At 44.5% G+C, this 27980-nt stretch overlaps 2 protein-coding genes across 2 annotated transcripts in view; one reads left to right on the top strand and one right to left on the bottom strand.

Moving 5' to 3' along the window:
• LOC140720570 (NACHT, LRR and PYD domains-containing protein 3-like) overlaps window positions 1-27980 on the bottom strand; it is a 395705-nt gene that overhangs the window by 213221 nt on the left and 154504 nt on the right. The window lies entirely within an intron of this gene.
• LOC140720591 (uncharacterized) lies at window positions 22153-25203 on the top strand. Its single transcript, XM_073035424.1, has one exon. It carries the CDS (start codon window positions 22754-22756, stop codon window positions 24314-24316), a length of 1563 nt encoding a protein of 520 aa, XP_072891525.1. The 5' UTR covers window positions 22153-22753; the 3' UTR covers window positions 24317-25203.

Genomic DNA, 27980 nt, shown 5'->3' with positions numbered 1-27980 from the left:
CTCACGTAAACAATGTACTCAATATCAACGTGTATCTAATGCCAAAGTAAAATGCAGATATAAAACAGGAGATTCTGCAGTTGCTGGACATACAGAGACGCTCACACACAAAATGCTGGAGGAACTCTGCAGTTCAGGCAGCAACTAAGCAGCGGAGTACACAGTCTAGGTATGCTGAAGAGGCTCGGTCTAAAAGTTGTTTATTTATTCCTCTCCACAATTGTTGCCTGATCTTTTGATTACCACCAGTATTTTCCAGAAACTAACCATCTTTTTTTTGGGTCAACCAGTTTCCAAATTCTTCTGATCTTCCTTTTGTAGCCATATCCTTCTGGTCTGTTTCCTCTTCCTCTTCCTCCTCGTAAACTCTAGACCATTCTCTCTCTGGAGCCCCAAAGCCCTGACTCAGGCTGGCAACACTTTGGTTTCTGATTCTGCAACACCGAAGTTTCACTCGCTAGTCTGCTGTCAGAATTTAGAGGTGCATTGTGTTGCGAGATCGCAGATTCGTTTACTGTGAGTGACGCTTTAAGTGCCTGAGTGAGGCGGGGTTGTGACGTCACACACGCGCTGCAGCAGAGACAGAGGGGGGGGAGAGAGGGAGGGGAGGGAGAGGGAGAGGGAGAGGAGAGAGAGAGAGAGAGAGAGAGAGAGAGAGAGAGAGACAGAGAGAGAGAGAGAGAGAGAGAGAGAGAGAGAGAGAGAGAGAGAGAGAGAGAGAGAGAGAGAGAGAGAGAGAGACTTCAGCTTGTCACTGCTATGCCCAAAAGATTGGGTTGATCATCGGCACGCAGTGCACAACAGTTGTGTGACTGTCACTTCGTATAATCCATATGTGTGGATTTGTTGCAGTATCCTGTGGTATCACTTTTGTTAGCCCTTACGTGGAATCGGGGTGTTCTGTGGTAACCACTTGAAGACGATATTCCTGCCACTGTCACCTGGTGATATTTCTAAGTGGATTTCGGAACGAATCGACGGATAAGATCTTCGGCGACTGTTATTTCGTTTACCCAGCGTGGAATGTGTGTGGAATTCTTCGTAATTGCCTTCTCTCTAGACGTTCGTGTGGATTTACAAATCTCTCCTCTCACTGACTTATTCCGTGGATTACTGAACTTTTCCACTTTATCATCTTAAGACTTTAAGCATTGTTTCTCAAGCTTGAGAGTTCGGGAGCTGTATATACGCAAATAAACTTCTGTTTATTTCATTTAATCTTTTATATTTGTAGCAGATACTAATGAGAGTGGTTTTAACATCGAAACCAGACTCCATTAGTGATCTGTTGCTGCTGGTCCGTAACAATTGCAACAACCCAGCTGTCTGAGGCACAGTCCTTTAAAATTGGTGAAAATGACCCAAAACTTTGAAAAGAGCGGGGAAGAAGGAGTTTAACCAACTTCGTCCAGAGCCCTGAAGAACGTCACAACCACAGTGAGCTCGTCGTCTTATTCAGCCTGGAGAAAATCATGCAGGAAATTCATGCAGGTGTATAAGATGATGAGAGGCATTGGTCGTGTGGGTAGCCAAAGGCTTTTCCCCAGGGCTGAAACGGCTAAAACGAGGGGGAATAGGTTTAAGCTGCTTGGAAGTAGGTACAGAGGAGATGTCAGAGCCAAGTTTTTTAAACCAAGAGTGGTGTGTGTGTGGAATGTACTGCCAGTGACGGTGGTAGAGGCGGATACAATAGAGTCTTTTAAGAGACTCTTAGATAGGTACACGGAGCTTAGGAAAATAGAGGGCTATGCGGTAGGGTAATTCTAAGCAGTTTCTAGAGTAAGTTACATGGTCGGCACAACATTGTGGGCCAAAGGGTCTGTAATGTGTTGTAGATTTCTATAGTTCTATGAAATTCGAGAGAAATCTCCTATCCCACGGAGTGGTGACTAGTTGCAACCTGTCATCTCAGGGAGAGTGAGAGGGGAACGGCAAGGGTAGATTTTGATAAACTGATATGGAACAGAAATATGGGCAGGGACCAGATGGGCCGAGTGGCCTCTCTAGTTTGCATCGTGAGTGTGGTAGAGACAGTAAGTATCTGAGACACGGGATTTGATACAGAAGTGATTTATCTTTCACAGATACACAATATTAAACACCAGTCCAGTTTAAGGCTAACATCAGCAGAACAGACTCCTCCAATGCTCAGTGACCAGGGTTCAGTCCTGGGTGCGATGAGCAGCCGCAAGAACTGCAGAATCTGACAGTAACAGTCCCTCATGAACCTGCAGCTGCCTTCAGTCACCGTGATGGTTAAACGTTTAACACGGAGCTGATTTGAACTTCCTCCCTGATGTGAAGTTGCTGGTGTTGCAGCAGCTGGGATGATTGAGTAAAACTCTTTGCTCACTCCGGACAGAAATGTGGCCTCTATTTATTGTGAATTCACCGGAGCATCACAAGGTGGGTTAACTGAATGAGTCTCTTCGCACACACGGAGCAGGTGAACGGCCGCATCCCAGTGCGAAGCTGTTGGTGTATCTGCGATGGCCGGATGAACCCCTTCCGAAATGAGTCAGTGAATGACGTCACGGTGCTATAACGTCATGGCAATGTATCCAATCAGATCACGGACATGGACACGTGTTCGAGCTCTCCTTGCAGCGAGTGAGGCGCTGTCTTCTCCAGCATCTCCGCCTCCACATTAAAGGATCGGCGGCATTCAAGCGCTGGTGAACTGACAGATACAGCGGAGCTAATGAGCTGTTGTGGTTGAGATTCCTATACACAGATCCTTTGACTTTTCTACACTGTTATAAGTTTACAAAGCATGTAAGTGGATGAAGGACAACATTTCCTGAGGCGAGCGGGGTAATTTAGTGAAGGTTTATAACCTTTGTTATATAACTCAGCCATGACTTTTTTTTTTATACTTAAAACGCTCATTTAATACCCCGGGCAAATAATCAACGACCAGCCTTATCTTATCATCTTCAAAGTTAATCATACCTAACGGACAAGATGGCGAATTATAGTAACTTTTCTTTTCAAGAAACGCAATGATCACAGGTGGAGGTTTCTGCTGAGAAGAGGATTTAAACACTGGGGCTCGGTGTGCCCGGGCTATTCTAGGCGGAGTCTCCAAAACATCAGAAAACATACGAGCCAAGAGCTTTGCAAAAAATTCTGAAGGTCGATTGCCTTCGACCAACTCAGGAAGACCCAAAATACGTATATTGTTCCTTCTTGATCTATTCTCAAGGCAACAATCTTTCGTCTTAGAGATTCAACGATTTTCGATTGTTTATCTCCGAACTTCCCCAGCTCATCCGACTTAGTATCGAGTCTCGTTAAAGCATCTTCATGTTCCTGAATCTGAGTAGTCTGTTCCTGCAAAGTGTTTTGAATAGTCTGCAGCAGAATCTCAATTCGTTTAAGCTCTGTGGTAACCTTTAAACACACATCCGAATGTGGTTCAGACGTTTCGCTCTGAGCTTCCGAATTAGCTCCGCAATAGCTTCCACAGTCACAGAAGGATCCTCTTCTTTTTTCCAGAAGTTTTAGCACGAGACATCAACGCAGATTGGATTCAGTAACTTAAAAAGAACGAAGCTGTTCGAGAAACACGTCTACTCCATGCAATGCCATGAGGGGAAGGACAACATTTCAACTCAGGTAATTTTAGTCCCCATAGTGCCTTCTGATAAAAACACTGTCACAGCTCCAAACAATTTGGAGAAATAATACTTCATCTTCAAACTGACCGCAGTTCCGGCATCAGGCACAATATCAAACTCTCTGCTTCCCTCTCTGTATCAAAATGGATCATTCCTCCCCTTCATCAGTCTGTGACTTGGCTCAGTTTGTCTGTCTCCTTCGCATTCTGAGCATGCGCCACACACCTACTGAGATCACATTTTATTTACACGGCTGTGACTAGAGACTTTCTGATTATTATGTCCCTCCTGGCATTTGACGGTGGTAAACTCAGAGTCAGCAATGGTATTGAACATCGGGAGTAGGTGATTAGGGTTTTTCGTTGGAGATCGATAAACTGCCGGTAGTGTGTGGCTGGATGAGTGGGTCGTTTTCAGACTGGAAGGAGGTAGCGTTTGGAGTACCCCAGAGATCAGTCCCTGACCACAGTTGTTCACAGTTTAATGTCCTGGCGGAGGCAGCGAGATGTGAGATGTCCCAGTCAGCTGCTGACGCAGAAAGAGTGGAGTTGGGGGACGGGAGGCTATTCACATGCAATTTCGTAGCTTTGCAATCAGTACATAGTGCACTGTGGGGGCTGCAGTGGCGGGTCCCAATCTGCTAATTAGATTTGCTGAACAGTGTCGATGATCAGAGGGATCGCAGACTCCAAGGAGGCGGGGCATTGACGTCAGTCACAGGCTGACAGCGCTGACTGTGGACTGAACCATAAGAGAGAGAGCGATCTGCAGACAGGCAGTCGGCCAGTCTAAAGAGAGAGAGAGAGAGAGACTGGAAAAGCTGATCGCTTCAGTTAGTCGCAGCTGAGGCTTGAAACTCTCCTATGCCCACAAGAGTGGGTTGATCATCGGTACACGGAACCACAACGAATGTGTGTGGCTGTCACTTAGTATAATCCATAGGAGTGGATTTTGGAATATCTTGTGTTAACCCTTGCCTGGGTATGTTGTGTGGTAACCCCTGGAAGACGGTATTCCTGTGACAGGTCATTTTCGCTGATAACTCGTATGTGGACGGATTCAACGGATAAGAACTTCGACGACGGTATTTTGAAGTAACGGCCGTTTCTCTACGTTTCACCCTGGATTACAAATATCTCTTTCCCGTCATTTATTCCGTGGATTACTGAACTGTCCTACTTTACCACCTCAAGACTCTGAGATTTATTCCCTCAGGGTGGATAGTCTGGGAGTTATATTTACACATATAGGCACTTAGATAGATAGATAGATAGATAGATAGATAGATAGATAGATAGATAGATAGATAGATAGATAGATAGATAGATACTTTATTCATCCCCATGGGGAAATTCAACATTTTTTTTCCAATGTCCCATAGCTAACTCGTCTAACAGTGTAAACTTTCCTTTACTTCGTTAAGTTACTATATGACAAGTAGATACTCATAAAGAAAGTGGTTTTAACATCAAAACCAGACTCCAGTGTGAATTGTTGTTGGTTCGTTTCTAAAACGTCACAGTTCGTAACAACAGTTTTATAAAACTAGTTAGACCACATCTGGAGTGTTTCATGCAGTTCTGGTCGCCCCCATTCTCGGAAGGATGTCGGGGCTTTGGACAGGGCGCAGAAGAGGTTTCCCAGGATACTGCCTGGATTAGAGGGCATGAGCTATAACGAAAGGCTGGACAACAGTTCAGTTCAGAAATGACAACAGTTCAGTTTCCTTCTGTGGTTCCAGAGCAGAAGCTCAGTCTGTCTAACATTTCCACACAATTAAAATGGGGAATTTGTTTATTATCATCACGTACCGAGATACAGTGAAAATCTTGCCTGACGTACCATCCACACAGATTGATACATTACAACAGTACATTGAGCTGATATACGACAGAACAATAACTGTAACAAAGCATTATGGCTGCAGAGAAAGTGCAGTGCAGATAGACATATGGTGCAGGGTCACGTCGAGTTACATTGTGAGGCCAAGACCATTTTATCATTCATTTGGCTTGTAACTGTAGACAGGAAGCCGCCCTTGAGCTTGTCATTACTAATAACTGCAGGTCTTCTTTTTTTCTCACTTCCTCGTGGCACTAGACGGGAATGTCCATTAAGCCCTTTAATTTTTGAAACTTGTATTGGAGCCTTTATCTATAACACTACGTGAAGCTGAAAATATTTTCGGTATCTCTATGAATGGAACCATACATAAGATTTCTCTTTATGGAGATGATCTTTTGGTTTTTATTTCAAAACTTGAGGAATCAATTCCTAATCTTTTGGAAACACTTAAAGATTTTGGTACATTTTCAGGATATAAACTTAACTTGAATAAAAGCGAATTGTTTCCATTAAATGCCCATGTTAATATATATGATGATATTCTTTTTAGAATTGTTAATACATTTAGATATTTAGGTATTATAATTACTAAAAAACATAAAGATCTCTATAAAGCGAATATAGTTCCTTTAATGGACTCCATGAGACAACTATTTTCTAGATGGAATCCACTTACTTTTTCTTTAATAGGTCGTATTCATGCTGTAAAAATGATGATTTTACCTAGATTTTTATATATTTTCGAAAATATACCTATCTTTTTAACTAAAAAAATTCGATCAAATTGACTCTCTTATTTCTTCCTTTATTTGGACCAATAAGAGACCAAGAATTAATAAGTATCAATAACACAAATCTAAAAAAGATGCTGGACTTGCACTTCCTAATTTAAGACTGTATTATTGGGCTGTGAAAATTAGACAATTATGTTTTTGGTTATATTGGCTTGATAGGAACCAAAAATCATTATGAGTTGATTTGGAATTAAAAGCTGTTAAACAATTTTATTTAACTTCAATTTTAGGAGCTCCATTACCTTTCCAGCTCTCTAAAATTCCAAATTTAAATCTTTACCCGGTTATTAAACAATCCCTACGGATTTGTGTTCAGTTTCGTTTTTTAAAAAAATTTAAACAATTTAAGTTGTCCAGTTTTTTATATCGAAACTTTTCATTTAAACCTTCAACATCTGACCCAATTTTTCTCCTATGGAAAAATAACGGGATCCATTCTTTTACAGATTTATTTTGTGATTGTCGATTGATGACCTTTGAAGAGTTATTTAACAAATTTTCTCTCGCTCATACACATTTTCAGCAATATGTTCAGATTGGACATTTTTAACAGCAATATTTACCTAAGTTTCCATATTTACAAGAATCTGATTTGTTGGATAACATTTTGAAATCGAATCCCTTAGTGAAAGGTTCCATTAGCAGAATTTATAATTTATTTTTGTTACAAAAAGAGAACCTATCACTAAAGACTAAATAAGATTGGGAGAGAGAACTTCATATGGCCTTTGTTAATGAAGATTGGCTTCGAGTTTTGAAAAACGTAAATTCTTCTTCTGTATGTGCCCACCATCGTTTAATTCAATTTAAAATTGTTCACCGTTATTATTTAACAAAGGAGAGACTATCTAAAATATTTCCTAGTATAGAAAAATGCTGTGATAGATGTAAAACTCAATTAGCTCTTTGTCACATATGTTCTTGTCATGTTCTTCATTAAAATCGTTTTGGAAATCTTTATTTTCGACAATTTCTAAAGCTCTGATAATTAATTTACAACCTAATAGATTGACTGTTCTATTTGGAATAGTTCCATATCATATTCAGGATATTTCATCTTCAGATCAACATGTAATTGCATTTGTTACACTACTGACAAGAAGGGCTATTTTATTAAAATACAAAGATATTTCTTCCCCTACATTAATTGAATGGTTTTCTCAGGGAATGTTATGTCTTAGTTTGGAAAAACATAGAAGTAGAACTTTTGATCCTCGATTCGAATTTGAAAGAAGATGGGGTTCATTTGCCAAATATTATCATTTAATTTGAATTACTCTGTATGGTTTCCTTCCAAATTTATTTTTTTTATAAATACGAAATGGCGGTTGATGTTTCTTATTTTCATATTTAGATGATGGTCAAATGTGTGTAGTTATTGGTTTTTTCCCCCTAGTTAGATGGGGTTCCTTTTTTTCCAAATACTTTTATATATATGTAAATAATTTCCAATTTTATATTTTACGATCAGTTTTTATCAGCTTTATTAATTGCATACATATTAATCTATTGAAGTTTTGTATCATTTTATAGCTGTACAAGATTCTGTACCAATAAAAAAGATTCTAAAAATTTAAAAAAATGAAAACGACAAAACAGTAACTGTAACAAAGCATTATGGCTGCAGAGAAAGTGCATTGCAGATAGACATATGGTGCAGGGTCACGTCGAGTTACATTGTGAGGCCGAGTCCATTTTATCATTCATTTGGTTTATAAACACAGACAGGAAGCCGTCCTTGAGCCGGGTGGTTCGCGCTTTAAGGCTTTTGTATCTCTTCCCCGATGGGGGAGCGGGTTTGCAGCAAGAATGTCCATGCTGTGAGGATCTTTGAGTACATAGCCTGCTTTTCCGAGGGAGGGGAAGTGTAGGGAGAGTCCATGGAGTGGAGGCTTGTTTCTCTGATGTTCTCTGCTCTCCAAAGTTCTCTGCAGTTCCTTGCAGTCATGGGCAGAGCAGTAGCCATACAAAGGCGTGAAGTATCGACAAGGAGCTCAGAGACCTCGGCCTTCACCCTGCCTTGTGTAGCTGGATCCTGGACTTCTTGTCAGATCGCCGGCAGTTCGTAAGAGTGGGCTCCCTCACCTCTGTCTCTTTGACCCTCAGCACATATACCCCACAGGAGTGACATCTTGCCCTCTCCTTTACTCTCTGTGCACCCATGACTTCCGTAGCCACCCACAGCTCCAATCTGCTAATTAAATTTGCTGTCTATACTACACTGACTGGCCTAATCTCAAATAATAACGAGGCAGCCGACAGAGAAGAAGTCATCACCCCGACAAGAAAACAACATCTCCCTCATTGTGACAAAAAGACAGGAGCTGGTTGTGGATTACAGGAGGAATGGAGACAGGGACCAAATACAACATTTCCAAGTCTGTTGTTGACACAAAATGCACATTTTAATATTGATCATGAGACAATGTATTTTATATATTGTTAATGACTGAAAACATATTTACAGATTGTTACTGACAGAGAATCGTATAATTTGTGTTCCGTGTGTTATCTGAATGTACTTGCCTGTGATGCTGCCACAAGTCAGTGTTTCTCTGTACCTGTACCTTCCCGTACTTGTGCACTTGGCAATAAATTCAACAGGACCTGAGAAATCTCAGTGAGATTTGATTAGTGATGATCATCTTGGCAGCTCGGTAGGTGGAATGTATGAGACAGTACACTGTTAAATGCAAAACCCTGAATAGTGTCGATGATCAGAGGGATCTCAGATTCCAAGGAGGCGGGGCAATGGCGTCAGTCACAGGCTGACAGCGCTGACTGTGGACTGAACCATAATTGAGAGAGAGCGATCTGCAGACAGGCAGTCAGGGGAGGGAGGGAGGGAGGGAGAGAGAGAGAGAGAGAGAGAGAGAGAGAGAGAGAGAGAGAGAGACTGGAAAAGCTGATCGCTTCAGTTAGTCACAGCTGAGGCTTGGAACTCTCCTATGCCCACAAGAGTGGGTTGATCATCGGTACACGGATCCACAACGAATGTGTGTGGCTGTCACATCGTATAATCCGTAAGAGTGGGTTTTGGAATATCTTGTGTTAACCCTTGCCTGGGTATGTTGTGTGGTAACCCCTGGAAGACGGTACTCCTGTGACAGGTCACTTTGAGCTATAACGAGAGGCTGGACAAACTTTGTTGTTTTCTCCAGAGCGGCGCAGGCTGGGGTGAGACTGGATGGATGTTTATAAGATTACAAGCGGAATAGATAGAGTGGACAGACGATATATTTTTCCCGGGGGTTGAAATTTCTAATACATTTAAGGTGAGAGGAGATGTGAGCGGCAAGTTTGCTTCTTTCCACAGACTAATGTGAAGATCACATTCCTTGACTTCTCTAGTGCCTTTAACACCATCCAGCCCAAGATCTTAAGGTACAAACTAACGGAGATGGGAGTAGACTCTCACATGGTGGATTGGATAGTGGACTACTTGACAGATAGACCTCAGTATGTGCGGTTGGAAGACTGTAGGTCTGACACGGTGGTCAGCAGCACAGGAGCGCCGCAGGGAACCGTACTCTCTCCGGTCCTGTTCACCCTGTACACATCAGACTTCCAATATAATTCGGAGTCCTGCCATGTGCAGAAGTTCGCTGATGACACGGCCATAGTGGGGTGTGTAAGGAATGGACAGGAGGAGGAGTATAGGAAACTGATACAGGACTTTGTGATATGGTGCAACTCAAACTACCTGCGTCTCAATATCACCAAGACCAAGGAGATGGTGGTGGACTTTAGGAGATCTAGGCCTCATATGGAGCCAGTGATTATTAATGGAGAATGTGTGGAGCAGGTTAAGACCTACAAGTATCTGGGAGTACAGTTAGACGAGAAGCTAGACTGGACTGCCAACACAGATGCCTTGTGCAGGAAGGCACAGAGTCGACTGTACTTCCTTAGAAGGTTGGCGTCATTCAATGTCTGCAGTGAGATGCTGAAGATGTTCTATAGGTCAGTTGTGGAGAGCGCCCTCTTCTTTGTGGTGGCGTGTTGGGGAGGAAGCATTAAGAAGAGGGACGCCTCACGTCTTAATAAGCTGGTAAGGAAGGCGGGCTCTGTCGTGGGCAAAGTACTGGAGAGTTTAACATCGGTGGCTGAGCGAAGGGTGCTGAGTAGGCTACGGTCAATTATGGAAAACCCTGAACATCCTCTACATAGCACCATCCAGAGACAGAGAAGCAGTTTCAGCGACAGGTTACTATCGATGCAATGCTCCTCAGACAGGATGAAGAGGTCAATACTCCCCAATGCCATTAGGCTTTACAATTCAACTGCCAGGACTTAAGAACTTTTTAAAGCTATTATTAATGCTTTTTGAGTTAGTTCTTACTGAGTTAAGTATTGTATGTAATTAGTTTTTGCTACAACAAGTGTATGGGACATTGGAAAAAAGGTTGAATTTCCCCATGGGGATGAATAAAGTATCTATCTATCTATCTATCTAATGAGCAGCTGGAGTCTCGGCCTGGGGGGGGGGGGGGGGGGGTCGCCAATCCTGACACGTGATCCCGTTTGCCCCTCCCATTTAACCGCAGATGGGCAGCATCTGGCGTCTGTTTCCGAGGCCCCGCCTCCCGATGATGTAACAATCTCTTCGCGTATGTTCACAGTCTCCGGGTGGACGGTGTTTTCCTCTCCGCTCAGAGCTGAAGTGGGTCGGCTGTGTGTTTCGGGAAAGACTTTCGTCTCTTCCGTCGGGATCTCTGTCTGCGGGCCGAAGATATCACTTTCCCATCGGTGTGTATTGAGACCGATCCCGAGCGGGGAGATCCGATGTTGGCCGTGAGCCCTGAACTGAGGGCCAGGAATTCATTTGTTTCCCAACTATCTGGGCTCGTCAGAAATGTGTCGACTTCACTTAATCTGCATTGAACGATCCAAACCAGGAGCCCAGGCTGTCTGTTTCCGCAGAGTTGAAATGGAAGTCCCGCCGACAGGTCACGTGAGGCTGTATGCCGCAGATTTGCCCCGCCCTCCGCTTTGTGACGCAAGATCACGTGGTGTGATTTTGGCCGCTGAGTCTCATTAACTTCCCCTAACTCGCTTCGTTTACTGAGGCTTCTCGCATTTGGCCTGGAGCTTTATGGCTGTTGTGTCTTCTCCCGGACTGGGGTGGGTGAGAAAGGAGAAAGTCCCAGGTTGTAAGGATCTTTGATTTCACTGCCTGCTTTACCGAGGGACTGGGAAGTCTAGGGGGAGAATGGTTCGAGTCTCCGCTCCCCGCAGTAGAGCTGAGCCATACATTACTCCTGCACGTTTATAGTCCAGCGACGGCGGTCGGTCCAGTATAGACAAGACAAGATCTGTATCCTAGGATCAGTAATACAAATTTCCTGAAATGGTCCTGTTTTAACCTGGAAATGGAGTGATAGTATAACAGTAAAGGAAGCACAACTTTTCCCTGTAAATTATCCTGGAACTCATTTGTCTGTTATTCCTGGAAATGTGTCCGGTGCAGTTGTTGCTAATGAGGTTCACATGAATAATCTCAGGAATGATGGTATTTATATATGAGGAGCATTTGATGGTTCTGGACCTGTGCTCAATGGAGTTCAGAGGGACGGTGGGGGTGGTGGGGGGATGTATGGTTAAGTAAACTTACCGAATGCTGAAAAGCCTGGATACAGTGGACATGGAGAGGATGTTTCCATTAGACAGAGAGTCTGTGATCGGACAGCACTGTCTCAGAATAAACTTGCTTCCCTTTAAAACTGAGATGAGAAAAAAGTTTTGGCCAAAAGATGTCTGATATGTGGAATTTGTTGCTGCAGAATTTGTTTGAGGCTGCCATTTGGGTCTATTTGTGAAGATTAATATACTGATGATTGCTGAGTAGCTTCAGGGTTACAGGAGGAAGGCAGGAATATGGTGTTGGATTAAAAATCAGCTATGATTGAATGGTTGAGTGGTGGAGCAGACCAGATGGATTGAATCACCTAATTCTGTTCCTGTGTCTTGTGTCTTACCATGACTGAATGATGGCTCCTTCTTATCCCGTATTGTTTTGTGATGTGTGAGGGACAATTAAAGATTGTTCACTGAGATCATTATATTTGCCAACGTTTAAATTTCAGTGAGTTTTGTTCCTAGTAACATTATGCAGAAATGTTTGGTCCTCCTTTTCATTGTTAACGTGCTTCATTATCTTTCATGTTAAAGTTAGACCTGCAGTGAGAGATTTATTGGAAGAAAAACCACGACTGAAGACGAGGGAACAGCAACAAGTGAACCAGCCCGAGGATTGAGAGCATCAACTGGAGAGAACCCATCTGACTCGGAGATTCCAGTGATTCAGTCGGGAGAAAGTTTGGTGAGTCTCATTTACTCATACACTGGTCCTTTAGACATTACATACCTGTACAAAGGAAGGTAGGAAATAGTTGGGAGTGAGACAGAATGTGCCCAGAAGAACCAGTTATGCCAGTACCAGTCAGACACAGTTGTGAAGAAGCTCCCCCCCCCCCAATATTCCCTTTAAACTTTTCACCCTTCACCCTTAACCCATGTCCTCTGGTTTTTTTTTCTCCCCTAGCCTCAGTGGAAAAAGCCTGCTTGCATTCACTCTATCTATACCCATCATAATTTTATACATCTCTATCAAATCACCCCTCATTCTCCTATGCTCCAGGGAATAAAGTCCTAACCTATTCAACCTTTCTCTGTAACTCAGTTTCTCAAGTCCCGGCAACATCCTTGTAAACCTTCTCTGCACTCTTTCGACCTTATTAATATTCTTCCTGTAATTCGGTAACCAAAACTGCACACAGTACTCCAAATTCCCCCTCACTAATGCAATATACAACCTCACCATTAAATTCCAACTCTTATACTCAGTACTTTGATTTATAAAGGCCAATGTAGCAAAAGCTCTCTTTACTACCCTATATACATGTGATGCCACTTTTAGGGAATTTTCTATCAGTATTCCCAGATCCCTCTGTTCTAGTGCCCTCCTCAGTACCCTACCATTTACCTTGTACGTTCTACCTTGGTTTGACTTTCCAAAGTGCAATACCTCACACTTGTCTGTATTAAACTCCATCTGCCATTTTTCCAGCTGGTTCAGATCCCTCTGCAAGCTTTGAAAACCTTCTTCACTGTGCACTACACCTCCAATCTTTGTATCATCAACAAATTTGCTGATCCAATTTACCAAATTATTATCCAGATCATTGATATAGATGACAAATAACAATGGACCCAGCATTGATCCCTGTGGTACACCACTAGTCACAGGCCTCCACTCAGAGTAGCAATCCTCCACTACCACTCTCTGACTTCTCCCATTCTCAATTCCCAATCAAATTTACTACCTCACCATGTATACCTAGTGACTGAATCTTCCTAACTAACCTCCGATGCGGGACCTTGTCAAAGGCCTTACTGAAGTCCATGTAGACAACATCCACTGCCTTGCCTTCATCCACTTTCCTTGTAACCACCTCGAAAATCTCTAATATATTTGTTAAACATGGCACAAAGCCATGTTAACTCTCCCTAATAAGTCCCTGTCTATCTAAATAATTGTCGATCCTATCTCTTAGTACTCCTTCCAATAATTTACCCATGACCGACATCAAACTTGCCAGCCTATAATTTCCCGGATTACTTTTAGAGCCTGCTTTAAACAACAGAACAACATGAGCTATCCTCCAAATCTCTGGCACCACACCCGTAGATAATGACTTTTAAATATATCTGCCAGGGCACCTGCAATTTCAACACAAGTCTCCTTCAAGGTCCGAGGGAATATCCTGTCAGGTCCTGGAGATTTATCTACTCACCTCAAGATAGCAAGCACCTCCTCCTCTTCTATCTGTATAGGTTCCATGACCTCAATACTTGTTTGCCTTATTTCCTTTGATTCCATGCCAGTTTCCTTAGTAAATTCAGACACAAAAAACCAGTTAACATCTCCCCAATTTCTTTTGGTTCCATACATAGCCAACCGCTCTGATCTTCAAGAGGACCAATTTTATCCCATAACTATCCTTTTGCTATTAATATAGCTGTGGAAGCTCTTACTATCCTTCACCTTGACTGCCAACGCTACCTCATGTCTTCTTTCAGCCCTCCTGATTTCTTCCTTAAGTATTTGTTTGCACTTTTTATACTACTCAAGTACCTTCTTTGCTCCCTGTTTCTTATACATGTCATACATCTCTGTCTTCTTTATCAGAGTTCCAATATCCATCGAGAACCAAGGTTCCTTATTCTTATTCACTTTGCCTTTAATCCTGAGACTTTGTTCCCAGGGTGTCCTCATGGGCCGTCCAGAAATGATTTCAGCTGGTGACAACCCTGTTTTCCCCTGTGGGGTAACCCTCATGTGGAATCGGGCTAATGGTCAGACCTTCAACCAAGTGAGTCCAGTCTCCACTGTTAGTCTGGCCAGTTTACTCTTCAGAGTGCCATTGGCTCTTTCCACTCTGCCAGCGGCCCGTGGGTGGTGTACACAGTGGAATTGTTGCTTGATAGCTAGTTTGTTACATACTCCTTCATTTACTTCCACCATAAAGTGTGAGCCATTGTTGAACTCAGCATCTCTGGCTTGTACCTAAGAACTATTTCCCTTAATAATACCTTCACAACAGTCACAGCAGTATTAATGGTAGTTGGAATAACTTCAATCCATCTACTAAACACATCTATAATAACTAAGCAGTATCTATAGCAATGTACTCTAGGCAATTCAATAAAATCAACTTGTAGACACAAAAAAGATCCACCTGTCAAGGGAGTCATACCCGGTGTGCAGGGTACAGGTTACCAACCATTCCCTCCTTTCCCAGGTGTGTACAATTATGTATATAATCGGCCAATATTGGTAAAAACTGTGTAGGAACACAAACCTGTCCCACTGGTGTGATCCAAAAACCTAGGTTGGGGTCTTTCTAGCACCCCATCTGGGACCACAGTTTTCACTCCTCCTCAGAGGCGTCCCCCTGAGAAGAACAAAACTCGAGGTAGCTGTAGAGCGGTGAGTAAGTTGTTTACAAAGGTGACATTACTAATGGGGTGGCCAGAGGAAGTCAGGAATCCCCACATTCCCAGAGAGCCGCGTAGTCATGTACAATTCCAAATGCATAACAGGAGTCTGTGTAAACGTTCCCACTTTAGTCTGTTGCTGGGATACAGGCACGAGTCAGAGCAAACAGCTCAGCCTTCTGGGTGGAGACAGCTGCTTCAAAAGAGGCCTGTTCATTTACTTCACTGTCCATCACTATCGCATAGTCAGAATATCGTTTTCCTGCTCGATCCACAAAAGAGCTTCCATCCTCATAAAACGTTGCCTCAGGCTAGAGGGGGTATTGCAGAATGGATGGGAGAGTCTGTCCTTCTTTCACAGTGATCTGGACGGGCTAGAGGGGGTATTGCAGAATGGATGGGAGAGTCTGTCCTTCTTTCACAGTGATCTGGACGGGCTAGAGGGGGTATTGCAGAATGGATGGGAGAGTCTGTCCTTCTTTCACAGTGATCCGGACGGGCTAGAGGGGGTATTGCAGAATGGATGGGAGAGTCTGTCCTTCTTTCACAGTGATCCGGACGGGCTAGAGGGGGTATTGCAGAATGGATGGGAGAGTCTGTCCTTCTTTCACAGTGATCCGGACGGGCTAGAGGGGTTATTGCAGAATGGATGGGAGAGTCTGTCCTTCTTTCACAGTGATCCGGACGGGCTAGAGGGGGTATTGCAGAATGGATGGGAGAGTCTGTCCTTCTTTCACAGTGATCCGGATGGGCTGGATGGGGTATTGCAGAATGGATGGGAGAGTCTGTCCTTCTTTCACAGTGATCCAGACGGGCTAGAGGGGGTATTGCAGAATGGATGGGAGAGTCTGTCCTTCTTTCACAGTGATCCGGACAGGCTAGAGGGTGTATTGCAGAATGGATGGGAGAGTCTGTCCTTCTTTCACAGTGATCAGGACGGTCTAGAGGGGGTATTACAGAATGGATGGGAGAGTCTGTCCTTCTTTCACAGTGATCCGGATGGGCTAGAGGGGGTATTGCAGAATGGATGTGAGAGTCTGTCCTTCTTTCACAGTGATCCGGACGGGCTAGAGGGGGTATTACAGAATGGATGGGAGAGTCTGTCCTTCTTTCACAGTGATCCGGATGGGCTGGATGGGGTATTGCAGAATGGATGGGAGAGTCTGTCCTTCTTTCACTGTGATCCGGACAGGAGGGCTGACTTCATGGACTGAAATTGCCCAGAGATGGGGTATAACGTCTTGGGTTCGGTCACTATTAAAAGAATGTCTTACCAGATGTCCCGTCTTCACCTGAGACTCCTTCCAGTATCGGAGTTGGCCCACGGCAAAGTCTTGCCAGTCTCCCTCGGTGCTGGAGGCCTGTTTCGTCAGGGTGTAGGCAAGGAGCCCTGGACTCTTTGGCTTGAACCCAGGGCAAACCCTGAAGGTGGTATGAGGAACCACCAATCCTGTCTGTCACCAAAAGAAATCTGGAACTTCAGTAAGAAATGCAATGCCGTCTCTTACTTTAGCCTCTCCAATCACCATGACTGGGAATTTCTGTCCCTTGAGGGGTGCATAATATTAGCTTTCCTCAGTTGAGCACCACGTAGGGTCATAGCAGAGAGTCACATGAGAGCTGGCCGCTGGCAGAAGGGGTTCAAATGTACTGGAGTCCAGATAAAGTGCCCACACCTGGGTGGTCAGAAACTGAGGAAGCTATCAGTTGTTCGCAGTTCCAGCATGATATCCTTGTCCGTGCATAGAATCTCGACTTCCAACGGACAGAGCAAGTCTCTCCCTATGAGATTACACCCCCGTCTGGTGGTGACAGTAAATGAAACCTCACACTGCTTCCCCTGGAATTCCACCTGCAGTGGCTGGGTATGTGAATACGTATGTTCCGTGCCTCTGAACCCTGACAGAGTGATTGTAGCGTCTGATAGCTGGAATTCCTTTTCCGATACTATTTCCTGATCGAGAGTGGTTGTGGTTACCCTCATATCAATCATAAACCGAACTGGAATTCCAGCAACTTGCAATATTACATTAGGCTCTTCCTGAGGGTTGGCACTCATGGTTGGAAGCATCTTCTTATCAGTTTCTGAACAGGTTGTTGTCCCCACTTGTCCCTTGGTAAGTTTTTGTTCCCATTTCTGTTCCTCAGATATAGCCCGCTCGCGTCCTTCTTCCCGCTGAGCATATTCACCTTTAATATTAGTTCCCTTCGGGGTTGATCGGGATTCAAAAGCCGGGTCCCAGTAATATGTCAAAGCTCGTCGCATTCGATTTCGGTCATTGTCAGGCCAATCCATATTATTTGTTTTAATCATGTTGGCTAACTTAGTTTGTGAGCATTGGAGCAGTAGGGCATTGAACTGGGGGGGACAGATTCGCTTGGTCTCCTGCGAAGGTGCCGTAGCAGGCCACAAATCACAATCAGTAGTCCGGTCCCCATTCCCCAGGCTTAGGTTTGCATTAGGTACTTTAGTGATGTTTACAGTTTGCTGGAGAGCCCTTTCCAAGGCTTGAATAATCTGGTCTGTCTGTTCTTTGTCATTATGTTTTCCCGCTTGTAACTCCTGATAGGTTTGGTATCTCAATTCTGTCTTCCATTTCTGCCCTTCATCAGCTGAGAGAATCATGCAGCAGAAACTGAATAAATCTTGCAGAGTCGCATTAAACATTTGTGTAGTACTGTGGACACACTGAGCAAACTGTGCTGGTTTTTCTTTTCTATCTGGGGCCTGATTCATGATCATTATCATTTCTTGAGTCTTCCAGGGTGCATACACAGGAATCACTGAGGGCTGGCCCTCCTCCTAGTCCTAGGGGGAGTGTTTGCTACTGCTGTTCAGGAGGATTTAAACTAATGTGGCAGGGGGATAGGAACAAGTGCAGAGAGACAGAGGGGTGCAAAATGAGAGTAGAAGCAAAAAGTAGTAAGTTGAAAAGTAAAAGTGGCAGGCAGTCAAATCCAGGCAAAAATCAAAAAGGGCCACTTTTCAACATAATTGTATAAGGGCTAAGAGTGTTGTAAAAACAAGCCTGAAGGCTTTCTGTGTCAATGCAAGGAGCATTCGTAATAAGGTGGATGAATTGAATGTGCAGATAGTTATTAATGAATATGATATAGTTGGAATCACAGAGACATGGCTCCAGGGTGACCAAGGATAGGAGCTCAATATCCAGCGATGTTCAATATTCAGGAGGGATAGCCAGGAAAGAAAAGGAGGTGGGATGGCGTTGCTGGTTAGAGAAGAGATTAACGCAATAGAAAGGAAGGACATCAGCCTGGAGGATGTGGAATCAATATGAGTAGAGCTGCGTAACACTAAGGGGCATAAAACGCTGGTGGGATTTGTGTACAGGCCACCTAACAGTAGTAGTGAAGTTGGGGATGGCATTAAACAGGAAATTAGAAATGCGTGCGAAAAAGGAACAGCAGTTATAATGGGTGACTTCAATCTACATATAGATTGAGTGAACCAAATTGGTAAGGGTGCTGAGGAAGAGGATTTCTGAGAATGTGTGCGGGATGGTTTTCTGAACCAACATGTCGAGGAACCAACTAGAGAGCAGGCCATTCTAGACTGGGTATTGAGCAATGAGGAAGGGTTAATTAGCAATCTTGTCATGTGAGGTCCCTTGTGTAAGAGTGACCATAATATGTTGGAATTCTTCATTAAGATGGAGAGTGACATAGTTAATTCAGAACCAAATGTTCTGAACTTAAAGAAGGGCAACTTTGAAGATATGAGATGTGAATTAGCTAAGATTGATATCTAATGATATTTAAAGGGTTGACAGTGGATAGAAACATAGAAAATAAGTGCAGGAGTAGGCCATTCGGACCTTCGAGCCTGCACCACCATTCAGTATGATCATAGCTGATCATCCAACTCAGAACCCTGTACCTGCTTTCTCTCCATACCCCCGATCACTTTAGCCACATCTAACTCCCTCTTAAATATAGCCAATGAACTGGCCGCAACTGTTTCCTGTGGCAGAGAATTCCACAGATTCACCACTCTCTGTGTGAAGAAGTTTCTCCTCATCTCGGTCCTAAAAGTCTTCCCCTTTATCCTTAAACTGTGACCCCTCGTTCTGGACTTCTACAACATCAGAAACAATCTTCCTGCATCTATCCTGTCCAATCCCTTTAGAATTTTATACGTTTCAATAAGATCCTCCATCAATCTTCTAAATTCCAGTGAGTATAAGCCTCGTCGATCCAGTCTTTCTTCATATGAAAGTCCTGCCATCCCAGGAATCAATCTGGTGATCCTTCTTTGTACTCCCTCTGTGGCAAGAATGCCTTTCCTCAGATTAGGGGACCAAAACTGCACATAATACTCTAGGTGCGGTCTCACCAAGGCCTTGTACAATTGCAGTAGAACCTCCCTGCTCCTGTACTCAAATCCTTTTGCTTTGAATGCCAGCATACCTTTCACCTTTTTCACCGCCTGCTGTACCTGCATGCCTCCCTTCAATGACTGGTGTACAATGACACCCAGGTCTCGTTGCACCTCCCCTTTTCCTAATTGGCCACCATTCAGATAATAATCTGTTTTCCTGTTCTTGCAACCAAAATGGATAACCTTATATTTATCCACATTAAATTGCATCTGCCATGAATTTGCCCTCTCACCTAACCTATCCAAGTCACCCTGCATCCTCTTAGCATCTTCACAGCTAACACCACCACCCAGCTTCGTGTCATCCACAAACTTGGAGATGATGCATTTAATTGCCTCATCTAAATCATTAATATATATTGTAAAGAACTGGGGTCCCAGCACTGAGCCTTGCAGTACCCCACTAGTCACTGCCTGCCATTCTGAAAAGGTCCTGGTTATTCCCACTCTTTGCTTCCTGTCTGCCAACCAATTCTCTATCCACATCAATACCATACCCCCAATACTGTGTGCTTTAAGTTTACACACTAATCTGTGTGCGACCTTGTGTCTCTCTCTCTCTCTCTCTCTCTCTCTCTCTCGTCTTCGATGGTGCACAGTCAGAAACCAAAGTGTTGCCAGCCTGAGTCAGCGCTTTGGGGCTCCAGAGAGAGATGGGGTCTGTAGTTTACGAGGAGGAGGAAGAATCAGACCAGCAGGATGTGGCTACAAAAGAAAGATCAGAAATATTTGGAAACTGGTTGGCTGAAAAAAAAGGTGGTTAATTTCAGGCAGCAAATGTGGAGAGGAATAAAAAGACAACGTTTAGGCCGAGCCCCTTCAGCATGCTTAGCCTGTGTACTCCGCTGCTTAGTTGCTCTCTGAATTGCAGAGTTCCTCCAGCATTTTGTGTGTGTGCGTCTCTGTATTTCCAGCAACTGCAGAATCTCCTGTGTTTTATAACTGCATTTTACTTTGGCGTTAGATACACGTTGATATTGAGTATATTGTTTATGTGAGCTACTTTCTGCGTTAAAACAGCTGCAGATTTTTTCCATACACACTATAAAAAAAATGAGATATGGACATTGAACCGCTGCTTGCAGAAATGGTTAATGGCACCATGATTACCCAAAGGGCCATGCGTTAAGAATTTCGCTGGGGCTGAAGCGCCAATGAAATGCACACGCGTCAGGCTGAGGACGTCCCCGAGTATCACGCATGCGCGCAGTACACAGAAGGCCTTGAAAATCTCGGGTGCAGGTAAGAGCGATTCTCCGTGTTTTTATATTAAACACTGACTTCGCGACAATTCCTGTGAAATCCGGTCACTGTGACCCACAATCCCGGGACAGTCCTGCCCTCTTCCCCCTCTCTCTCAGCCCCACGATCCGTACACGGGCCCCGGGGAGCTTCCGGCTGCTGAGGGAATGGGAACCGATGGATCTCTCAGACAGAGCTGAGCTCCAGCTATCTAAATGCAAGGATTAGGAACTCAGAGAAAGGGAACAAAATCTTTTACATCACCAGTTGAGAAAATCACCTTTGTTCTACCTCCAATCACTAACAAGAAAATCTGCAGATGCTGGAAATCCAATCTACACTCACAAAATGCTGGAGGAATTCAGCATTAGTACTCTTTTCCATATATGCTGCCTGGCCTGCTGAGTTCCTCCAGCATTTTGTGTCTGTTGCCTGTTCTACCTCTTTTTCTGGACTTTTCTACTGGTGATAATGTGTTTTGTCCCATTCTCTCTGGGTACTTAATGATATCAAGCACCTTTGCCCTGGGCAGCAAGTAGCTTTCACATCACAAATGTGCCAGACTCCAATGAGACAGACTACTGCCCTTCCCTTCATATTCATTGGCATTGCATTCACTGAGTTCACCACTGTCAGTCTTTGTCTGATGTGTGTATTGTGGCGATGTAAACGTTGCTGGAGAATTAGGGGATGCTTCAGGGGAATATAGAAACTGAGTTCACCACTCTCAGTCATTGGGGGGGTGGGGGAGGGCTTGGGGAAATATTTATGTAGAATATAGAAACTGGTGATACTTGTATGTATTCTGGTGTTGCAAAAGTTGCTGGAGAATTTGCAAGTGGGAAGAAGTGGAGTGATATTTGGAAATCTGACTTTTTAAAGCATAAATTTGCAAGCAAACCACATATGGACAATATGCCAAAACTTTAGTCAGAAAATTCTTCATTACCCATTACAGGCCTGCTACATAGGTTGTGTGAGAGTGCAGATGAACTGGATCGAACCCAGAGGAGAACAAAGTTCCTATTGACCGTGATTTGCTAGCTGTGAAAATGAATACCTCTCTATAAAAAATTCACTGTGCACATCTTGTCACTGGATTAAAAAAAATGCACAGTGCAAGATTTATGTACACACTGGTTATTACAAGATAGAGGGGGTATTGGAGGGAAGATGGGGAGACCTGTAATGTCCCTGATGCCCTCACTTACAAGAAGTGCATCCAGCTGCAGCTTGTAACCCTGCACTTTAAGGAGTTGGAACTTGAAACGCATATGGGAATTGATGGTCATTCCAGATACCAGCACTCCGCCCAGTCAGGAGATGATTTATCTTCCAAATTGGGTTTAACCTCACTGTAACAGTGTGATACTAGATCAAACCTTGGCAACTCAAGTAATCTCATCTGAAATGTTGTCCTACACCCATTGATGGATTTGTAAATCTTTTACAGGTTAAAAGCGGGAAGGAATTTGTCTCCAGGAATCTCAAACACGGCACAACAGTTTTGTTGTCTCTGTCTAGATATTTAAGAAGTGGAGCAATGGATTCAATCTACCATCCTTCCTGCTCAGACTGTGGGGAGGGATTCACTCGGTCATCTGACCAACTAGCAAGCCCGTCATTTTACACAGGAGAAAGGCCTTTCACCTGCTCAGGAATGGATTCACTCGGTCATTTCAACTGAAGGTACATCAGCAAGTTCACACTGGGCAAGGCCATTCATCTGTTCTGTGTGTGAGAAGGGGTTCAGTCGGGCATCCCACCTGTGGACACACCAGTCAGTTCACACTGGGCAGAGGCTGGTCATCTGCTGAATTTCGGGGAAGCGATTCTCTCGGTCATCTGACCTAATGGCACACCGGCGTGTTCACACCAGGGGGCAGCCATTCACCTGCACAGTCTGCAGGAAGGGAATCACTGCGTCATCCAACCTACAGAGACATCAGCGAGTTCACACTGGGGAGAAGCCGTTCACCTGCTCAGTCTGTGGGAAGGGATTCACTCGGTCATCCAACCTACGGAGTCATCAGCGAGTTCACACTGGGGAGAAGCCTTTCACCTGCTCTGACTGTGGGAAGAGTTTCACTCGGTCATCCCAACTACTGGTACACCAGTCAGTTCACACTGGGGAGAAGTCGTTCACCTGCTTAGACTGTGGGAAGGGATTCAGTCAGTCATCCAACCTACTGGTACATCAGCGAGTTCACACTGGGGAGAAGCCATACTCCTGCTCAGAATGTGGGAAGGGATTCACTCAGTCATCCAACCTACAGAGTCATCAGAGAGTTCACACTGGGGAAAAACCATTCACCTGCTCAGTCTGTGGGAAGGGAATCACTCTGTCATCCAACCTACGGAGTCATCAGAGAGTTCATACTGGGGAGAAGCCATTCACCTGCTCAGTCTGTGGGAAGGGATTCTCTCTGTCATCCAACCTACGGAGTCATCAGAGAGTTCACACTGGGGAGAAGCCGTTCACCTGCTCAGACTGTGGGAAGGGATTCACTCGGTCATCCCAACTACTGGTACACCAGTCAGTTCACACTGGTGAGAAGCCGTTCACCTGCTCAGACTGTGGGAAGGGATTCTCTCAGTCATCCAACTTACAGAGTCATCAGAGAGTTCACACTGGGGAAAAGCCATTCACCTGCTCAGTCTGTGGGAAGGGATTCACTCAGTCATCCAACCTACAGAGTCATCAGAGAGTTCACACTGGGGAAAAGCCATTCACCTGCTCAGTCTGTGGGAAGGGATTCACTCAGTCATCCAACCTACAGAGTCATCAGAGAGTTCACACTGGGGAGAAGCCGTTCAGCTGCTCAGTCTGTGGGAAGAGGTTCACTCTGTCATCCAACCTACAGAGTCATCAGCGAGTTCACAGTGGGGAGAAGCCGTTCACCTGCTCAGAATGTGGGAAGGGATTCACTCAGTCATCCAAACTACAGAGTCATCAGAGAGTTCACACTGGGGAGAGGCCGTTCACCTGCTCAGTCTGTGGGAAGGGATTCACTGATCCATCCAACCTACAGAGTCATCAGAGAGTTCACTCTGGGGAGAGGCCATTCACCTGCTCAGTCTGTGGGAAGGGATTCACTCAGTCATCCCACCTACAGAATCATCAGCGAGTTCACACTGGGGAGAAGCCGTTCACCTGCTCAGACTGTGGGAAGAGTTTCACTCGGTCATCCCAACTACTGGCACACCAGCAATTTCACACTGGTGAGAAGCCATACACCTGCTCAGTCTGTGGGAAGGGATTCACTCAGTCATCCAACCTACTGGTCCACCAGCGAGTTCACACTGGGGAGAGGCCATTCACCTGCTCAGTCTGTGGGAAGGGATTCACTCAGTCGTCCAACCTACTGGTCCACCAGCGAATTCACACTGGGGAGAGGCCAGTCACCTGCTCATAGTGCGGGAAGGGATTCACTAGCTCATCTGTACTGAAGGTACATCAGAGAGTTCACACTGGGGTGAAGCCATTCACCTGCTTAGACTGTGGGAAGAGTTTCACTCAGTCATCAAACCTCCTGGCACACCAGTCAGTTCAAAGTGGGGACTGGCTGTTGTTATGAATCTCTAGGTTTTGTTTGCCGTGGACTGTCATTTTAAGAGAGAGAGAGATTAGGAAGTCAAATCAGTCTGACTTGCAGCTTGTTTAGTTTTAACCAAGGACAAAGACACTCAGAGTCAGACAGAAACAAAGGAGGGAAAATGGAAGAATCGAAACCGGGGAACTAGTGGCCAAGGGTCACTGTTTAGAAGTTTCCTATGCCCACAAGGGTGGGTTAATAATCGATCCATGTACATCGAATGCGTGGTTGTCACCTTGTTTGATCCATAGGAGTGGATCTGATTCGGGGTATCCTGTGGAGACCACTTATATGTTAACCCTTGCCTGGCTGGGTGTGGTAGTTCACTTGAAGATGATACACCTTGTGACAAGTCACTTTCGGTGATAATTTGTATGTGGATTTGGAATGATGACAGATAAAATCTACAGCGACTGTTCTCTCGTTTTACCATCGTGGAACCTGAGGAATTCTACATATTTGCCTTCTCTCGCCATTTACCCTGGATGACAAATCTCTCTCTCTCATCGCCTATTCTGTAGTTGAACTGAACTTTCATACTTTACCATCTCAAGACCGCAAGCCTTGTTTCCCCCGAGCTCAATAGTTTGGGAGTTACATTTACACACATTTATAAACTTAACACTGTTAACTTCTGTTTATCTTGTTTAAGTTGCAATATTACAAGTAGATTCTAATAAAGACAGATTTAACGTCAAAACCAGACTCCAGGTGTAGTCTATTGTTGCTGGCTTGTTTCTAAAGCACTATGGTTCGTAACAAATTTGGGGCCTGCGTCTGGGATATGAACAAATTTGGGGGCTATTGATCGAAGAATGATCGATTTGATTGGGGAAATCCCTTTTGATTTATTTCTGTGTGGAAATCAGCAGCAATGGACATTTATAAATTTCTGGAAGCGCCAACCCCTAAGGCATTAGGAAAAGCCAAAAAGAATGAATTGCTGACTGTTTCTAATGGGCTGAATCTTAAGCAGGTAAGGGGGTGTGAAGGACCAGGGCAAGCATAAAACTGGGAGAGGAGGTAAAGGTAAAACAATAGGGGTTTTATTATAAAATATAGGCATCCACCCCCTTTTTCAGAGACTGGGATCCCTGGTTCAACCGGTAATGATGTGCATTTCAATGTGTCCACCTCTCAGTCCTCGATTCTCCAAATGAAAGGGTTATCACATTTGATCTTTCTTCATATGATGACCCAACCATTTCAGGGAACAGTCTGTTGAAACTTCATTGCACTCTCTATAACAAATACTCTCTAACCACTTTGTTAATCCTCTGTGCAAAAAATGTCCATCTTCCGCAGCCCCGTGTTGCCCCAACCACTCACCTCCCACCCTTGTCACTGGCCCCACTTGCAGGTCAACCGTCTGCCGGTTTTCCCCCCCCAAATGTGAATCCCTCTACTCACCACCACCGTGGGCTCAGACATTTCCACAGATTTCCACCGGGACAAAAATCCTGTCCGCCCCCTCTCACACCATTGTTTTCCTTTCAATAAAATCCCTCCTCTCCCTCCCCAGGGAACTGGCATCAAACTGACGGGCCGAGCGGTCTCCTCCTACCTCTCGGCGACACATCAGACTCCGGCCACAGAAGACGCTTCACAAACGCCCCAACTTTCCTTGGAGGAAAATGGAAATAAATCAAAAAACGGACATTTACTCCAATGTGATGTGGGGTTTGAGGCTGGAGCGGGAGGCGAAATCAGCGGGGGTAACGCCCTCTGGACTTGTCCACCTCTGCAACTAGTGGTAACAAGTGATTGACATCGCTTTGCACCAATGGGAATAGCGCAGCCCCTGAATCCTCTGTTGACAGCGGTGGGGGAGGGCTGGTCACGTGATTATTAGCCCAGCTATTAAACTGATAAAGCCCGAGCTCAGCAGCGCATGGATGACGTAAGACGCTGTGCACGTAAGGGCAGATCCCGGTGTGGGAAGCCCATGCGTGACGTCAGGCACGAGGGGGTTCTGTGTGACGTCACCTGTGGGATGCGCTAGCATTTGAATGCACCTTAATGTGCGTTTCTTATGATTTCAGAGGGACAACAACATTAATCTCGGGTTTCATTACTGAATCCAGTGTTGTGAGATGTAAAGTCCCCTGTTATGTGTCCGGCTGTGCCGTGTTGTTTGGGGGCTATTGATCGATTAATTTTCGATTTGATTGGGCATATACCTTTTGATTTATTTGTGTGTGGAAATCAGCAGCAGTGGATATTGATAAATTTCTGTAGGTTGGATGACTGAGTGAATCCCTTCCCACGTACTTCCTCATCCAGGTCATCCACTCCTGGTCTTCCTGGAATCATTCTTTGAAACTTCTCCGGACCCACTCCAATACGAACACATCTTTTGCTCAGATAATAAGTCGTAAGTACAGGTCGGAATCTGCTCACAATACACCAACAGTGATCTGCCCAATGCGTTATAAAGCTATAGTATCGCATCCTTGCTCTTATATTGCTAACATTGCAGTTGTCATCCTTAATCAACTCAATCTGCAAGCAAACCTTTAGGGCCTCTTCCTCAAGGACTCACAAGCACTTATGCACCTCTAATTTTTTCAAATTTCTCCCATTTATTTTTTTTCTACGCCCAGTTACTTCCACCAAATGTACATGACTTGCATACACTGTATTTCAACTTCTACTTTGCTGACATTCTCCAGACCTATCGAAGTCCTTCTGCAGACTCCCGCTTTGCTCTAAACTACCTGTCCCGTACCTATCTTTGTATCAACTGCAATGTTCGTCACCAAGGTATCAATTCCATCATCCATATCATTCAGATTTAACATGAAACGATGCGGTCTCAATACTGACCCCTGCAGAACAGCATTAGTTACCGACAGCAAAACAGAATTGCCCACATTATTCTGACTCTTTCTCCCTTGTCAGTACAAGTTTCTTTCCTGTAATTCCATGAGCTGTGATCCTGTTCACCAGCCTCACGTGCAGCACCTTAGAAACATAGAAAACCTGCAGCATGTTACAGGCCCTTTGGCTCACAAAGCGATGCCGAACATGTCCTTGCTCTAGAAATGCCAAGGGTTACCTACAGTTCTCTATTTTTCTCAGCTCCGTGTACCTATCCAGGAGTCTCTTAAAAGACCCTGTCGTATCCGCCTCCACCACCATTGCCGGCAGCCCATTCCAAGCACTCACCACTCTCTGTGTAAAAAACTTACCCCTGACATCTCCTCTGTACCTACTTCCAAGCATCTTCAAACTATGTCCTTTCGTGCTAGCAATTTCAGCCCTGGGAAAAAGCCTCGAACTATCCACACGATCAATGTCTCTCATGTTCTTGAACACCTCTATCAGGTCACCTCTCATCCTCCATCACTCCAAGGAGAAAAGACTGAGTTCACTCAAACTATTCTCAAAAGGCATGCTCCCCAATCCAAACAACATCCTCGTAAATCTCCTCAGCACCCTTTCTATGGCTTCCACATCCTTCCTGTAGTTTGGCGACCAGAAC

This window comes from Hemitrygon akajei, unplaced genomic scaffold (assembly GCF_048418815.1).
Source record: "Hemitrygon akajei unplaced genomic scaffold, sHemAka1.3 Scf000045, whole genome shotgun sequence".
NCBI classification, from domain to species: domain Eukaryota; kingdom Metazoa; phylum Chordata; class Chondrichthyes; order Myliobatiformes; family Dasyatidae; genus Hemitrygon; species Hemitrygon akajei.
Note: the sequence above shows the minus strand (reverse complement) of the source record. Positions and strands in the feature narration are given on the sequence as shown.

Bases quoted from the DNA above. Each gene is read 5' to 3' on its own strand.
- LOC140720591 (XM_073035424.1), top strand. From the start codon at position 22,754: ATGGCACACCGGCGTGTTCACACCAGGGGGCAGCCATTCACCTGCACA.